The sequence below is a fragment of the Colius striatus genome, chromosome 17 (assembly GCF_028858725.1).
Source record: "Colius striatus isolate bColStr4 chromosome 17, bColStr4.1.hap1, whole genome shotgun sequence".
Taxonomy (NCBI): domain Eukaryota; kingdom Metazoa; phylum Chordata; class Aves; order Coliiformes; family Coliidae; genus Colius; species Colius striatus.
The window spans coordinates 10,654,840-10,671,618 of record NC_084775.1 but is presented as its reverse complement, the minus strand read 5'-3'; the positions used below and the strand labels follow the sequence as shown (position 1 = coordinate 10,671,618).

General features: G+C 45.3%; 1 protein-coding gene across 3 annotated transcripts in view; it reads left to right on the top strand.

Annotated features, from left to right (window-relative positions):
* The first annotated feature begins 3,026 nt into the window (after nt 1-3,026).
* The window catches only part of ULK1 (unc-51 like autophagy activating kinase 1), a 79,134-nt gene continuing 65,381 nt past the window's right edge, over nt 3,027-16,779 (top strand). For 2 of the 3 annotated variants that reach the window (XM_062009631.1, XM_062009630.1), the window contains exons 1-4: nt 3,027-3,456; nt 3,615-3,812; nt 4,638-4,730; nt 4,820-4,861. In XM_062009631.1, coding sequence (XP_061865615.1) covers nt 3,403-3,456; nt 3,615-3,812; nt 4,638-4,730; nt 4,820-4,861 — 387 coding nt within the window. In that variant the 5' untranslated portion in view covers nt 3,027-3,402. The remainder of the gene's footprint in view (nt 3,457-3,614; nt 3,813-4,637; nt 4,731-4,819; nt 4,862-16,779) is intronic. The other variant, XM_062009632.1, reaches the window with a different exon arrangement.

Below are 16,779 nucleotides of genomic sequence, written 5' to 3'. Positions count from 1 at the left end.
TGATTAAAACATGGTATTGGAAAAGAGTATCATTTGAGTTATCAGAATATCAGTTGTCTTGTTGCTTCCCCTCACATGTGAATCAGAAAAAAAAGAACAAAATTGACTAGAGTGAAAAAAAGACTTTAAAGAAAATACTCAAAGGTTTCCCACAGTTGGGTGTATGCTTATAGTTTTCTCCACCCACTCTAAATCTAAACAGTAGATCTTCCCCCACTCATGTTTTGCATTAGTAAATTGAACTATATAGCCTGTCCCCTCAAAGATTAATGCCTCCATCTGTACGTGCTGGTGGTAGTACTTTCATCATTAGCAAATGGGAGACTGTGGGAAGAGAACAGAATTTGCATGTGTTGGATGCTGGCCTAAACATACTCTCACTGAATTCTGGACATCAGGGAAGAATTGATAGAGCAGAAGCATTTAATCAACAAACCACAGAAAAAAAATTAAAGGAATCCCACTTCTAATTAAAAAGCTTTTCAGCTCTCTTTGTTCCAAAATGAACAAATGTTTTGCTAATACCAAGTGTCTGCAGAGCACACTCCAAATATGTCCAAACTGTATTTGTTGTCAAGTGGCATTACATTGTATTAGTTGTCCTTGGATAAGTTTTTAAATCTCTGTAAAAGTTTGACATCTTTTCACCAGCCTATTTTTGGAAGGCACATTTGAGAGACGTTTAATGTTTAACTGCTACAAATGCTAAGCTGTCAGTCCAAAGAAAGTGTCATGCCTCACGTGTGTGCATAGCATCCAGCACAACTTGCTTCTCATCCTTGTAAGAGACCTCTGAGTACCTTTGCAATTCTCACACTGCTTTGGAGTTCATGTACTCACCAGAAAGCAACCCAGTGAGCCTGACTAAAACAAATCCAGTTTGCTTAGAGTGAAAATAGAATGTCAACACAAAGGAAGCTGACTTTGCCACCTGGCTTTGTACATAGCTGCATGCAGAAAGCTACCTTAAAAACCCACATTTAATCAAAACCAATTTCTTCAATGTGGTTTTTTTCTTCACAACCAACAGCACATGCAGGAACAAATAAGCACACAGAGTACAGAACAAAGAACATTCATCACTGGGATATTTTGGCCTCTAATTGAACAGCAGTCATATCAACTTCCTCCTTCACCCAGCACTAGGACTGCGTGTCTTTGCTGTGCGAGGAGAGTAAAGGCAGAAACACCTGTGGCCACTGGAGATTTTAGCACAGTTCCTGCAAGAGTACACTTGCTAACCATACTGCCCTGGCTGTTTTCCAGTGAAGGGGGGTGGATACAAGACTTTGCCTGCCTAGAAATCATATAAGAACTTTCAAAACATTTTCTTCACTTCCTGCCTTAAACTTTTGCAACTCTTTATCTTCTGCATTAGAGACAGACATTTTAACATCTGGTAAAATAAATCCCCAAGTCTGTCATTTGCCAAGTAGCTTGATTATTTTTTCAAGTTTGATGGTGTTTGTCATTTTTAGTCCTTTGTGTGTTAATGTTTTAATTAATCCCTTGTGGTCACTGATAAAAGGCTGAAATTGTAGACCTTGTGGGTGGCATAGGTCTAGAAATGAGAAAGAAAACCAGTAACTAAGTATATAGTATTTTTTTTAAAAGCACCTTTTGTGTTCATTTCTGTTGAAATCACAAAGTTACTCTTGTTTAGGTTTAAAGGCTACTTCTGCAGATGTTGTTATCAATTTCTATTTAAGAATACCCTCACCACTTTTACAGTTCCCACCAAGCACTAAATAACTGCTGGAATCTGAGACACAAATTATTGCCAGTCAGGCACTGCTGCTTTTGTATTGGCATTTGGCATATGTTGTCATTTTTCCATCAAAATGGTACCCAAATACGAGTTATCTAGCAATCAAGGGCAACAGACCACAGGCCAGACATATCAGTCAGGCACTGCTTTTGTTTAGAAGATATGTCCTGATGCTGTGAGGTGCTGCTTGTTCCTAATTTTTGCTGAAAGCAGTGATAACTACAGAGACTCGGCGTCACAATACCAAGCACTCTCCGTGCCGGGTGTCTGCAGAGCTGCTGGCATTGCAAGAGCAGCCTGTTTGGTATTGCAGGGCTGATACAGATCGATATATAGGTCGATATCACGTAGTTGTGTAAAAAGCAAACTTCAGACTGGAGTGTGTGAGAGGGAGTGCTGTCCCTGAGCCACATTGTTTTCTCTGTAGCTGGAATACGATGTTCCGCTTTGGACGTTTGGATAAGAGCACAGATGAACTGAGGCAAGTATGTTAGTGGTGTAGATACCACCATGGGGGGGGGGGGGAAGTGTGTTTGGCAGCCTGGAGCAGGGGATGGGCCAAACGCCTGAGAGGCTTCTGCAATGGAGGGCATGGCCTGTGGGCCCACAGCCACAGGGTAAAGCTTGTGGGTTACTGCACAACTTGGCATTGATAGTGGCCAAAACTGAGTGGCAGGCTGAGGCTGGGAGAGATTTCTTATTGCAGCAGTGATGGCACGCCAGGCCCCAAAACAGGGTGTCTCAGAAGGGTTTTCTGAGGAGAGCTTGCTAGAGGCACCCTCCATCACTCCTGAGGGCAAGCTGCAGGCTTGGTTTGCTCCTCTGTGAGGAAGCAGGGATGGAGCAAGGGACGGAGCCCCTGCGGGCCCCAGCACAGGAGCATGTGGAGGAGACAGGCCATGCTGTGGGAGAAGGGGCTCTGTGGGCAGAGGGGCGAGGCCCCACTGCCCACATCCCTCAGGTCCCGCCTGTCACACTGCTCCTGTGGTGAACGAATTCACCCAGATGGACCCTTTTCTTTAGTGACTAGATACACTTCCTAAAGGCTTAGACGGGCAGGAACCGCCAGGAACCCTCCTGTTCTCTGTTATCGGCGGGGGGTGCGGGGCACACGAGACCGTGCCGCGCCGCTGACTCAGGGCTGCGGGCGGCGCCTTTAAATGTGTCGGGCTCGGCCCCTGCCGCTTCAGGTGGCTGCTGCGCCGCTGCCTGCGCGCTCGCCTCCCCCACTGCGCGCACCGCGCTTGCGCCGCCGGGACGGTCGTGGTCCTGGCTCGAGCTCTTTCCTCTCGTCCGCGCAGTGTTCCGCGGCGCTTTGTCTGGGCCCGGGCGGGCGGCGAGACTCCCGGGATAGCCGCGGCCCCGCTCTGTACAAACGGTCGAGGGGCTCAGGCGGCCTTTAAGGTGGACTCGCGCTTAAGGTGGACCGCTCCCGTAAAGTGGACTAGGCGTTAAGGTGGTTCGCGCTTAAGGTGGACTCTCCGCGAAGCCGCGCCTGCGAGGCGGGGAGGGCCGGGGCTTGGCATGGAGAGCCCCGCCTGAAGCCGCCGCCGCAGGAACCGCGGCGGTCCGTCCTGAGGAAGAGATGGGGAAGGCCCGCTGCTGAGGAGCCAGCTTCACCCCGGCCTCTAACAATGACCAGCTCTCGGCCGTTCTGCAGGAAGAGGCAACCCATGGACGAGGGCGAGGTGGGGGAGAGGAGCCCGGCGCTGAGCTGCCGGGGGGGTTGAAAGGAGAGAGGCTCGCCCCGCCGGTGGCTTTCCGGCTCTTGACAGCTCTTCGGGTGGGGGGGGAGTTGTTGTGCTCCGTTGTGTTTGGATTGGGAGAGGTTTAATTTTCTTTAAAGGGAGCTCCTTCATCACCGCCATCCTCCTCCTCCTCGTCCCTTTGCAGCTCTGAAGCCGTCCCGGCCGCAGTCTCCCCGCCGGCTCCGGGGTCCCCCCGGCGCAGCGCCATGGAGACAGTGGGAAAGTTTGAGTTCAGCAGGAAGGACTTGATCGGGCACGGAGCCTTCGCCGTCGTCTTCAAGGGCAGGCACAGAGAGGTGAATAAGCTCTTCTTTCGCTCTCCCCTCACCCCCTGCTTTTTATGTATGTATTGGGTTTGAGCTGAGCAGGGCACTCTGTCTCAGTCACTCCTGTCCCCGCTGGCCTGCAGTGGCTGTTTTTCACCTGGGCATCAGCCCCTGGCTCTCAGGCAACTCTGGTGATGGTAGACATATCTATTGTTATTTGTCACTGTTATCTCTGGAGTTTCTTTGGGAGGCAGGTGTGCTCCCCAGCAGGACCTAGGCAGGTGGCTTCACCTTGCAGCTGGGCAGAGCGGGGCTGGAGGCCAGCAGCCTGCTGCGGAGGTGGCTGCAGCGGTGTCTTGCTCCCCAAAACTGGTCCTTGTCCTGAAAACAGGGGAAAAAAGCCCCAAGCTCACACTGTCAAGTATGTAGAGGGCTCTTCCCTTAGGGTTTTTCTTTGTGTCTATGAAGTTTTGTATTCACATAATTTTTCCAAGAGGAGGAGAAATCGCTCACTGCTACATAAAAGGAAACCAATACAGTGGTGGATTTTCCATCATTAGGGCTTGGGATAAGCCAGAGCTCCCACGGTGCATTTGTTTCTAGTGATTAAATAAGAGGATAATCATCGTATAAACCCCAAACCTTGGGCTTTTCTGCTTGGGCTGACAGGCATAATTTGGGAAAGGACAAGTCTGAACAAGTGAGGGGTAGGCATTAGGATATGAAGTGAGAGGCCTTTGCCGGTACTGCAAGACACTTCTTTCAGTTATATTTGTAATCTGTTAAGAGGCTGCTTATCCTAATGTAAATGAATGGTGAAATTTACATTATTGAATTACATATGCACTCTTTCAGAAACCTGAGCTGGAAGTAGCTGTGAAATGCATTAACAAGAAAAACCTTGCAAAATCTCAAACGCTGCTGGGCAAGGAAATAAAAATACTTAAGGTAAAGGTAGCCTGGCTTGTTTTCTTCAGTCTTTGTTCTATATGCCCTTTGTTGCTCCTAGCTTATGGTCTTTGTTTTCCTTTTTCTAGGAACTGAAACATGAAAACATCGTTGCCTTGTATGACTTCCAGGTAAATACATTCAATTATAGCAAAGCATTCTGAATTTGGGAGAGGTTGAATGCAGTTTGTGAAATTGCAGTTTCTAACATGTTTTGCAGTCATATGTGTACTCTGAAGGGGAAAAAAGCGAAGTCTGCTGCTAAGTTAGGACCATGGCTGAGCAGATAATTGTTATCTGGACAACAGAACTCTTATGCAGTTGGGAGCTCCTGCTCCCCAAGATGTTATACAGTGAAATGCAGTGTGTGGTGAATTTGCCTGTGTTAAAGCTCAAAAGTTTTCAGAATGTTAGAAATAAAATTACAGTAGTTATTCTTGGCATGAGTACCTTTTATTTTCTTTCTTTGGTCTGGATACACTCCCTGAGAAAATTTCTTTTTCCTAGGCAATGTAAAAATAGCGTGAGCATGACTTTGTAGCATATGATTGTCTTGAGTCCCAGAGAATTTTCATTTGCATTTTTCTGTTGTCCTTGTGGCACTCACTAAGTGTTAAAAATTGCAGCAGATGTTTTTAGATTATTGTGGTTTCCCACAGTTGCCTTTTCCTTCAAAGTCAGCTCTGAAGATCTGATCTAAGGGTCTCAAACTGATCCACTCTGGAAACCAAGTTATCCAATGACTTCTTTTTTCCCCTTGAAATTTTAGTTCAGAAACCCTGCTGGGTTATGGGGGCAGGTTTTCTTTGTCATTTATGATGCTTTTTAAAGAAACAGCGCAGTATCCCAAAGCTTAAAATGGACCCCCTTGTGTGTAAGGGCAACGGGGCTGGTGCGCGGTGTGTTGGCACAGCCTGTGCCACCCTTTGGTCGCACATCTTCCAGTGACAGCTGCGTGACCGCCTCGTGCCCGCTGCCGGACCCCTGGGTGGCCATGAGGTAGCTTATCTGGAGCTGCCTGCCCTGTCCCTGATATCACATGTCCCACAGGCCGCAGTGTTTGTTGACATTCCTCCTGCTTCCATGGATTGGCTCCGGTGGCCTCCGCGTCACCCCAAACACGAGTCGCAGCTGGTCGGTACAGCCTGTTTGCAATGTATTCTGGGTGCTGTAGTCTGTCACTGTCACCCCAGCCCTGGGGCTGTGGTACCCACCGGGGGCCCTCTGTGCCTCAGCAGGGGGTTATTGCAATGTGCTGCAGGGGGGGCTAGGCCCTTGGAAAGGATGTAATGCCTGACATTGTCTTGGTGAGAGGTGGACGGGGGAATTTCAGGCTGCTCTGGGAGGGAGGTAAGGCTGCTCAGAATAGTATTGCTTCTTGGAAATGTCCTTTGGGTAAGAGACCAGCTGTACATTGTTCCTAAACCACCCTTGAGAGCTGGTCTGGCAAAGCAGTGACTGCCTTTGGCCTGAGCCATGCTGCAGAGGGGCTCAAGGAGCTGGTGAAGTTTCCTTTGGACATAGACCACGTGGTGCATTCAGTCTCTTGTTTTTGGTTCTCTGGACTGTCTAAGTTTACTGAATAACTTTCCAGTTGAGAGAGTGAGTGGCTGCTTCTGTGTTTCCTCTACAGTTTGTATTTGTATGAGGCATTGTACTGCTGGATTTGCTTATTGCATATCTTTCAAAACCTGTTTCAAATGACTGCTGGGGAGGAAACAGCTTAAAGACATTTCCTTCTAAAGGAGTGATTTCATTACTGTTACAACAGCAGCAATGCATTTTTTTCCTTATGTGATGGCACATGAATTTTAAATTCTATGTATAGCAGTGTATCTTAGTGAGATACTAGCAAGAAGCTGATCAAGATACCGCAAAACAGGAACATGAGTGTGGTCCTGGGCTCAAGGCATGCCCAAGTATATGTTTAGTTACCAGCTTTGTCAGAGAGTCTTTGTATGGCCTGGGTAATTTGATTTCTTGACAAAATGAGGTGACACTGGATGTTATATAGTGCTGCCTGGGTGTGGAATCTCCTCTGGTGTAATCAGTTATCAGACATGATCTGATGTGGTCCACCCGCACAGATTGTGTGTAATGTGTCTGAGTGTTTGGCCTTGCTCTGCATCTGCGTGGGACCTGTGTGAGGGAAAATTATCTGAGAAGGGAGAAGTGAAGTTCTGTGGATGGGTGGCGAATGTCCACTTTTCCTTAGTTTGTGTGAAAGACTGTTACTCACTTTTTCTCTGATACAAGACTTGTTTAATTCATAGCTGCATATATATTTACCCTTGAAAACATCATCGTTGCAGTTAGTTGAGGCCTTTTAGTCTTTCTGAAACTGCAGAGGTTTATTCTTCTCTTACAACCTGGTAGAGCAAAAAGGAAAAAATATTTCCCGTGAATCATAATGTTGCCCTGTAGCTTTGTCTGTTGTGGCATTTTGTGTCGTCCCTTGGTCTGTGTCTCCTTTCAACAGTGATTTTAGCTTTTACTTACATGTTCCCTACACACAAGGAAATGGTTGCCAAAACCACAGAGGCAGTAAGCGAGTGATTACACTCAGTGATGCTCTAGTTTGCATTTGCTTGGTTAAAAGCTCATGCTAACCAGGCCTTGCGAAACTCAAGGTTTGCGATGTGATGCCAGGTTTGACCCAAACAGACACTTGCAGTGCTGCTATTTAATACTTCCAGCAGCTCTCACTGTGTCTCACTTATCCATCAAATCCAGAATTGCTGTGTTCCCTCTTGTTTTGTAGATCTTTGTGATACTGGTTCATAAATAATCACAAAATAAGAAGCTTCTTATGAATAAATGGTACTGGTGAATGTTTAATGTATAAAAGTGCAGTATCTGAACTTTTATAGATGCCCTCACTACAATCCTAAGAGCAGAATGAGAATGGCTCACAAAATGAAATATGCATATTACCATTATTATATGCTCATGTATTAATGAGAGATGCTGTGAATAGTCTAGGAGCCTAATGTGAGAACCTCTGCTCAAAAAAAGGATAAATCATATTGTATCACATTTCTAAAAGTACTGTCTATTTAGTGTCTGTATGGAGTTGTGATGTGGATCCTTCCAAGGCACAGGAGGTGTTTCGCCATATTCCCTAACCATATTCCACTGTATATGGAGAGCATTAGTTGCTACTGAACAATCCCTGACTCCTCAGCTGGTTTACAGAGTTGGGTTCTCAAGACTGCAGCAGCTTGAGGGGAGTACAGAGTCTAGAGACCCATCTGGATACTAGAAGTGTTTTTATTCTATTTGAAAACAGTAAAATGAACCTTTGTTCCTTAAGGTGAATTACATATAAATGAGCTCTTTGGGGCAATGGGAGGTCCTAGGGATGTTTTCTTCCTTGTTCTATGGGAGCTGCCCCAGGGAACTTGATTGAATACATGTCAACTGAAGATGTTGCATGTGTGTGTATTGGTGCAAGGGCAGAAAATCTGCTATTCCTGGACATCCATTGTGCTTTGGGTATTAGAAAGCGTTTTTCTGCATGAAATAGGAGGAAGGATCATTTTACTGGCATGTTTTCTTTAGTTGTGTGCTGTGATCTGAGCTTGCTTCTTAAAGCAGCCTAGAGTGACTATGCTTATGTGGGTACTGGATGTTTTGTTGGGTTCTTTTTGTTCTAATTTTTGCACAGGTGGGATGGACTGGCTGTGGTAATGGAGCTGTTGATGTTACACAGGGCACTGCACTGCTAAGTTTCTGTTTCAGCACAGATTACCTGAGGGCCTGCTTTCCATAACTTTGTGTCAAGTTAGCTTCTTGTACTCATCAGCTCAGGATGAGCTGAGCCTAATGCTTAACTCCCTCATGCTGTACAGACTTACCAAAAATATTTCTGCTGAGGTGACTGTACCACCTGGAACTCCTGGAGACAAAAGAACACAGAGACCTTGAAGTGTAGTTTTTCCCATGCGCATGGATTAAGGCATGGGTGACAGAAGAAATGCTTCTGAGCTTAATGATCAGTCGCTCTGGGCTGGTCTTGAGAGCCAAGTAATAACAGGCTCATATTGTTGCTGTATAGAAAGTCCTTGTGATCAATAGAGCCATGGCTGTTCGGCTGTGATGCTCTGCTGTGCTGTCACCTTTTCCTGACACAGAGCCTTTAGCTGTCAGCCCACATCTCGCGTGCGTGCCTCCAGCTGTCCCCCGGGACGGCGGGAGTGCGGCAGCATCCTTCGGCGTGCCCTCCAGCACCACTCAGTGCCGCAGCACCTCGCTGCTGAGTGGGATGTGGGATGAATCAGTGTTGCTGCAGTCTCACCTCCTTGCCTCGCCACCTCTCGTGCCACCTAATGCAGGATCTTCTGGTCCTCAGGCACTGCAGTTTGGGTGCCCCATCTTGGGAGACGTGACTCCCTGCTGAATGACTTAGGAGTCACTATGTGTCTGGGAGATCCCACTCCAGAGGTCAGGCTGCCTGCCTGGTTAAATCCTGTTTTAATTCCATCCCTGAGCAAAGCTGGCAACTTGCCTGGTGAGTGGGTGTAAAGTGCAGACTTCTCTGAACTGCCGAGCAATCCTCTTTCTGTTTGTGCTGCGGACAAGAATGGGGTGTCTGCTATCGTACATCTGGTGAAGGAAATCACTCTGTTACTGAAGATTGGATCTGGCTTAGTTTAGAGCTAGAAAGGGAAAAGGACAAAAACCCAACCACCCTCTGTCAGGAGTTTTGTAGGATGAGGTTTGAGAGTTTGGTGGACCGAAATGTCTGTGTTTATGGAGAGCAGAGAATTTGAAGGCTTTGAGCTGCTATTTAATGTTGCCTTCACTAGCTGAGTACCCCACTGTGCAGGTCACAGAAACATCCAGCAAATGCTGACCACTAAATATAGATCTCAGAGGAGTCATGGGCTTTTTTTAAGAGGGAGTGGTCTTGTTGCATTTCTGAAATTATGATCACTGTTTTACTCATCCGATGTGTAAAGCACGTACCTGTGTTCCTCTCACATGATTAAGTTGTCATGGAAGAGCCAGCAACGTAGAAGTTAATAGCCTCTAAAGCTTCTCTGGAAGGTAGCATTACTCAGACTATAATGACAGATTAAGGAATGTTTCCCAGGAGTAATTGGAAACTGGTAGGTGGTTGTGTTCACAGTTCAACAGCAAAGCTCTGGTAACGGCTGAGGTGCTATTTGTGCTGTTCTTCCTCAAGCTCCATCAGTGTTTCCATTGTGAAAATTTTTTGCTGTTTAAATCTTTGTGATGTTTGAATGTGTTTGGCTGGAGTGAGCAAAGCAAGGAGGTGGAGATTTGGAAGACGAATGGGAAAAGGCATCTTCTTATCAGTGGCTGGGTGGGATTGAACCACTGTTTGAATTGCTTTCAGATATTTTTAGATGCAAACCAAAGACCCATTAAAAGATTTCATTTTGTGGGCAGACTGGACTTGACCCTAAACTTTGAAACTGCAGTGTGTTTCAAAAGCCCATATAAATGGTCAGGCATGTGTAGAGAATTGAGGACATAGTTCACTTTCATAAGTCTTCCTTTTTTTCTCTCCCTTTCCTGCACCCTCTGCCTTCCCACCTGTTAATACCACCTGAAAAGCTTTTGCACAACAAGGTGTTGGTGGTAGGAGTCTGGGCTGGATGGCTGTGATTTACTTGGGGGAAAGTCCTAGAGAAACTGTGATCCTCTGAAATGGTGGTGAGTCTTCCACGAGGCAGACTGCCTTCATCCTTTGGCACCCAGTAGGATACAGTGGGAAATGAGAAGTGAAGCACGGAGAAGTGGCCAGCAGAGGTGGTGGTCTTGCATCTGCAAAGTCAAGGAGAAGGGTTTAGTTTAGTTTTGTTTTCTAAATATGTACCTTTTTGCTTGTTGTTTTCTATAGGTTGGATGTTTTTTCTTTGAGTTGTGGGGTTGTTTGTTTGGTTTTGTTGTTTGTGTTCTTGGAAGGTGAATGAGTGACATAGTTTCTCTTAAACAAAGTATGTTTAGGTCTGTACCTGAGAAACATTGCCTTGGAAGACTATCTTAATTGTCTCCAGATGTTATGGTTCCACTCTGAGAAATTTAATAATAAATGTCCCCAGCAGAATCCACAAACAAATAGCTTTGTAATCTCTTTTGTGTTTACTGTATAGCAAGGAGGTGCTTTAACTGTGTGATGTCTCCTGCTTTATGATGTACAGGCCCTAAATACCACCATAAACAAAGAGATGCTCCCGAAATGCAAAGTGAGAATTTCACTGCTCTGTTTGTTTATTAAGCAAGGTTGCTTCAAAGGGAGGCTGATAGAAATGACTCAAATCCTGCATCACTGGTTGCTTAGGGCAGTAATATTCTGTCTGGCTGCAGGAGCACCTGGCTTGTCTCCTAGCATCAGAATAACAGGAGGAATTAGGTCAGCTGAGCTGGCATATTAGAGATCAACCAGACAGTGTGGTTCCGGTGGGGGAATGAAAGATGCAGAATTTTAAGTCGTTAAGAGATCCTATTTAGCAAAGCATCTTACATCCCCAGGAAGGGAAGGCCTCCCAGCCTGCTGGGGAAGCACTGATGGCCCTGAGGGAGAGCTGCTGGTGCGATGGGATGGCAGCAGGGTGAGGTAGTGGTGTGATGAGTGCTCCAAAGCCAGGCTCTGTGTGTGTGTGTGTACTCTGTTTAATGTCACTGCACACAACTGGGCAGTTGGGCTTCGTTCTCTCTGGAGGCTTCTTCATTTCCATTTGACTGATGTTTTTATTTAGTTGGCAACTGTAGCCAGCATGCTAAATATGTTGAAATATAGTCAGTTCTCCTTGGTTTTTAAATACTGCAGATTCAAGACCATGTTACTCTGGCTTCCAGTAACTGGATTTTTTTTTCCCCTCTTAAATTAAGTCTGTTTAAATTTGAAAGAGAAGATTCCTTGGGGGTCATTTTCTTTAAACTCTGTGTTAAATGTATGTGTGTGTGTGTGTGTGTGTATATATATACACACAAACATAAATATAAATATACCCACATTTGTGCTGTGTGTTTGTTTTCTTAAGCCTGGTAAATGAAGTATGTAAGTTACTTTGTTTATATTTGCACATATCTCAGTGAGGATGTCCCAGTGAGTGTGTGATTAAAATGCAAACATTCACTTGTGGCCTGCTTTATTGTCCACCTTGACCCACAGCACTCCTGCTACTCCTGCTCCCGTTCTTTGGGTCAGCTCATAAAAATCAGCTTTTTGGTATGTAAGGATTTCATTCCAATGCAGATGGCTGAGCATAAAGTACCATGGAATTCAACCTTAAAAGTTCATTTTGTAATATGATTGTGAATACAGAAAGCAGGTAAGGAATAAATACAGAAAAGCAAATCACATCTTCAATATTTCCATTGTCTTTAAAATTCTGACATTTCCTCTCAACAGCATTAACATCATGCAGTGTCAATAGCAAAAAGGAGCTTGCTTTTGTTTAAAGACACTTCTAGGAGGTCTTCTGCCTGTTGGCAAAGGAGGAACTACTTCTTTCACCTCCATGTCACAAAGTCCAAACTTTTCTGGATTCTGCTGCTCTTTTTCCTCCTCAGTCTCTCATCCTTGCTGGGCTGCTGCATAGATGTGACCTGTGCTGCATGCTCTCAGGCTGTGATACCTGCCTAAGAGCCAGCAGCACACACTGGCATAGATGGTGCAGCATTACCCCTGGACAAACATGACTGTGCTAAGAAGTGGTTGCTCTTCAGCGTCCCAGCAGTGTGAGCCTTCATTTTGCTCTGATGCCTGTTTTTCATCTCACCTTGAACCTCTGTGACTTGTGGAAGCTGCCACTTTGTCTCTATTCTTCATTATGACATTAGTCCTGTATTTGGTTTCTGTGGTTAGGTTCAGATGCAGCTCTCAGCTTTGACTTGCTGTAGTGTGTTGCTCTGCAGAGACTCAGTCTGCCTCTGAAGAGCAGTCATATTTTCCTGTTGGAGCTCTCTGCAAGTGCTCACTAATCATCCAGCAAGTGCATTGACTCTCAGGGCTTTGCTTGAGGCCTGCAGCAAACTCCTGTGAAGCCAACAGCAGACTACCCAGTCAGTGAAGCTCTAAGGTAAAGCTGGGGCTAGTTTGAAGGAAGCTGCAGAAAGCTTGTTTACAGTGGAAGAGATGGTGAAGTTTCTTCAGGTCACTCGAAGACTGAGCTGCTTTACCAGCTGTTGTGCTGTGTGTGTGTGGTGGCATTAGCTGCCTGGCAAACAGTAGCTCCATGGATGTGACATTTTCATGTTTATTTTTTCGTGTCTCACAGTCAGATTTTAGGACTCTTGCCAGGGGGATGGGAAGTACTTTCCCTCCCTTCCTGAAGCCAATGTAGAACTAGTGGATAACTTTCCTGCTGTTTTTAATCTGCCCTGAAGTACAACCTGTCCTGAAAGAGCTCCTATGTTTTATAAGCAGAGGATACCATAGTTCCTGGAATAGGGTAACACTTGCCCTTGGTGCCATTGTTCTTTTGGTTCTACCAGCTGCAAGGCTGGCCATATGCAGGGCCTCCCTTCTGCTCACCCTGTAGCTCCACTGGTGCTCCACATCCTGGAGGAGGCTGGCAGGTCTGTAGGAAGCAGAACACAGTCGAAAGCCAATGCAGAAGTCTGTGAGTGTCTCTGGGTCTTGCTTCTTGTGCTTATTCCCTGGGATCTACACAAAGGAATTAGGAGCCCTGGTTCTTTCAGGAAGTCAAAGATTTGCTGACTATGGTATTAATACTTTCCAGTCAGTAGCAATAGGTTTTATTGTCCAAATGGGCAAAAATATTGAGTATACTGTAGGATGATGGTATTTGTTCCTTTCCTGTCATCTCCTGGACCATGCTTACCTGTGACTGCCACCATAGCCCAAGGTTTATCACTTCCACTGTAGCCCACACACAGGAGGAAAGTGGTTACTGGTTCCTTATAATGTGTTGCCTGACCGTGCTGGCTGTATACCTTGAATCCCAAAAATCTACCCTAAAATTTACTTTTGTCTGGCTATGAAGCTGTGTCTGAGTTTGAGAAGCAATTTGTGGTATTGTATGTCTGTACAGAGAAGAGATTATACTGTGGTGAATGAGTACTTTGCTCTTCTTTCGTCTTCTTTGTCTGAGTTAATTGTTGTCTTCTGACTTGGAAACTTGCTTCCAAGTTCCGTATTGGTTAAGGTTCAGGAGTGGAGAGAATGACCAGGGCCAAAAAACAGAGAAACACAATAGGCTTTGAGAAGTGTTTTTCTTTCCTTGTGAGGTCAAAAGACATGTGAATACCTTCTAGCTGTTTGCTTTAGATGTGTTTTCCAAAGGGCGAGCATTGTAGGTGCTCACACAGTTCACATTGGTGTTGTTATGACTCCGTGAGATCATACTGGCAAAACAGGAGTATGAGGTGTGCTGGGGCTCTGCTGCAGCCAGTCAGGGAAGTGGCACTTACGCTTTTCCACTTTGGTTTGTTTGGTTGTTTTTTTAACTTTCAGTTGGTGTCAATTTTATCTTTCACTGTCAGATCCTCAGCTTTGTTTTATATTTCTGCTGTGTTGGTACAATTGATGAGTCCTAACCCCATTTAGAGAGATCTGTGTGCAGCAATTATCTTTGCTTGGCAGCTGCTCAGGGTACTGAGAGGCAGTGTTGAACAGCACACGGCAGATACCTTTTGAGAGGTACAAAACGGGAACCTTTGCCCTTCAGAGAGAGGCCAACAAACAGGAGATGGTACTCTGCTCTTCAGGAGTGACAAAACCAGTTTTTGAGCACTTGAGCATCTATGGCTCCTCTCCTGTAGGTAGCAGAAGCCTTGCCAGCCATTCAGTGTTCAACACATAGGCATAACAGCAGAACTATGTTCATCTTCAAAGTGTTTCTCCTGTTTCCTTCTGACTTCCTAGAAAAGAGGATTTATGTGAGATAGAAGCTGTTCTTTGCTGGTTTTACCCCAGTGTCTGTTACAGCACTGGTCCCACACAGATTGGTGAGAACAATGCACTGCTGAGAGAGTTTTGGAGTGATGTATAATTGAATGTCAACTTTTTTTCCCCTTCCTGAATGCCTTTCTAAACTTGGTGGCAGGCTAGTTGTTGGGATAGAATGCAGAGGAGGATTTCTCTGAGGAAGTTTCCTCTTGAAGACTTTTTAAGCTGTGGTAGAAGGATGACTAATTGTGGGTACACCCAGACATTTCCCTTTGGACACACCTAAGCACACACTTTTCAAGAAGAGGATCATGCCACCTTCCAGTATGGGTGGAGCGAAAATTTAAAGGGAGACAGGACTGCTGTGTCTTGACCCCTACCATTCTGTGATAACACCATCCCTCTTAGTGTCCCAGTGAGGGATTTCAACACAGCACTGTTCTGAGGTGATTTATGCTGTCCTGCTAAACGAAGTTTCTTCATCTTCTTGTCCTCTGTCAGTAGATGTGTGTTATTTGTAGACAGTAAAGGCTGTTGCCTATTTTTACACTCAATTGAATTGTAACTTCATCTCTGGGGCCTCTGCTGTGAGAACTACAAGTCAGGCAATGATGCAGACTGATTGATTATCAGCTTCATGTCTTTGACAGAGGCCTTTTGGTGCCGTTGCAGAGCATGGTCAGGGTACTGCTACACTTTGTGATGAGAGGAAAAGACTTGGGGTTCTCTTTGACGAGCTTGTTTAGTGACAGAGTTAGCCATGGCTGCATAGACTGGCACAAGCAAGTAAGAGGTCCAGAGTAAACCATCTATAGCACTTCTTGGACATAAGCCTCTGCAGAAATACAACAAACTGTAATATTATTCTTGTCTGTAATGTTATTCTTGAGTGGGCTGGCTGTTTAGTTTCTTTTCAGAGAGACTGGTAGCCTGCAAGATTTGGCTTGTAGTATTTTTTTCCTTGTTTTATTAATGAATAAAAATATTGTGGAAGGGTAAAAATGGAAAATAAATTGTTTCTGCTGCTGAATCAGCTTGAGAGAAGTTTGTCAGCTCATTTGAGAAACCAGAAGTCTCTGTAGACAGTCGTGTCTGTTGTAACCACAGTAAGCAACTGGCTGAAGGCCTTTTCCAAACAAGAGCTTGTTTCCGGGGCTCTTTCTGAAGTAAATGTTTAGTTTTGTTGGCAAAATTCCTACAAATCTCTTCTGGTAAGCAAGTCTTTAAATGCTGAAGTTGCAAATGTGGAACTTGTGTCATCCTTGCTACAGGCATCTGTGATCTGAAAATACACTTGCTAAATGTTCCTCTGCTGTGGTGGGTGTGCATGCAGCAGGGTAGAGAGTGCTTCCTAGTAAGGCTTGAATGTTCAGACAGTTCTGTTGCCAGAGAATGGTTAGGGGAGCCACCTACTTGTCTCCTAGAAGCTTTTCAGGCATTGCCATCTTATCTCTTCACCCTGTGTTGGTGAGATAAAACCGCCAACCACCAAGGTCACTGTTGCTGGGGAAGTCAAGCAGAGCATCTCCTTTGTGTAAGTCCTTATTTAACCCTAGCCACTGTACATGCTGGCTGCCAAAAATTAATGACTTGTTTGACAATGTTTGCAGAGTCTTTAAACAACATACAGTGGAAAAACAACCAAACTGTACACTGTACATTAGCTATTGGCTAATAATTTATTACAGATATCTTTTGGACTGAGTTTGTGTAAGCTAAACTTCCTTTTCATTTTCTAGATAGGTAATAATATATTAAGCTTCTCCAAACCCTACTGGGACTATTCATGTTAGTGTGTAGGGCTACTGAGCTGCCATGATCACAACATGTTTAGACAAGACATGTCAATGGAAAATGTGGCTGTGGCAGTGATGAACTCAGTGTGGGCTGTGAAAGCCATATGAGATAGTTCCTCCATGCCCAGCAATTGCCTTCCCTGGCTTTTGCCCTGCAGTCATTCCCTGAGCAGCTGCACCTCACTTCTGGTGTGTCCTCTCGTCTTCTGGAACATCTTGTGGCTGGGGAAGTGAAAGGCTTGAGTGTGTTTCATAAACCCTGACTTTGCATTGTTCCTGCTGAGAACAACAGGAGTTAGTGGGCTTTGAGCACTTCTGAAAATTTTCCCCCAGTGTTTTGTCCCGTGCAAAGCTTGTGACAATATCT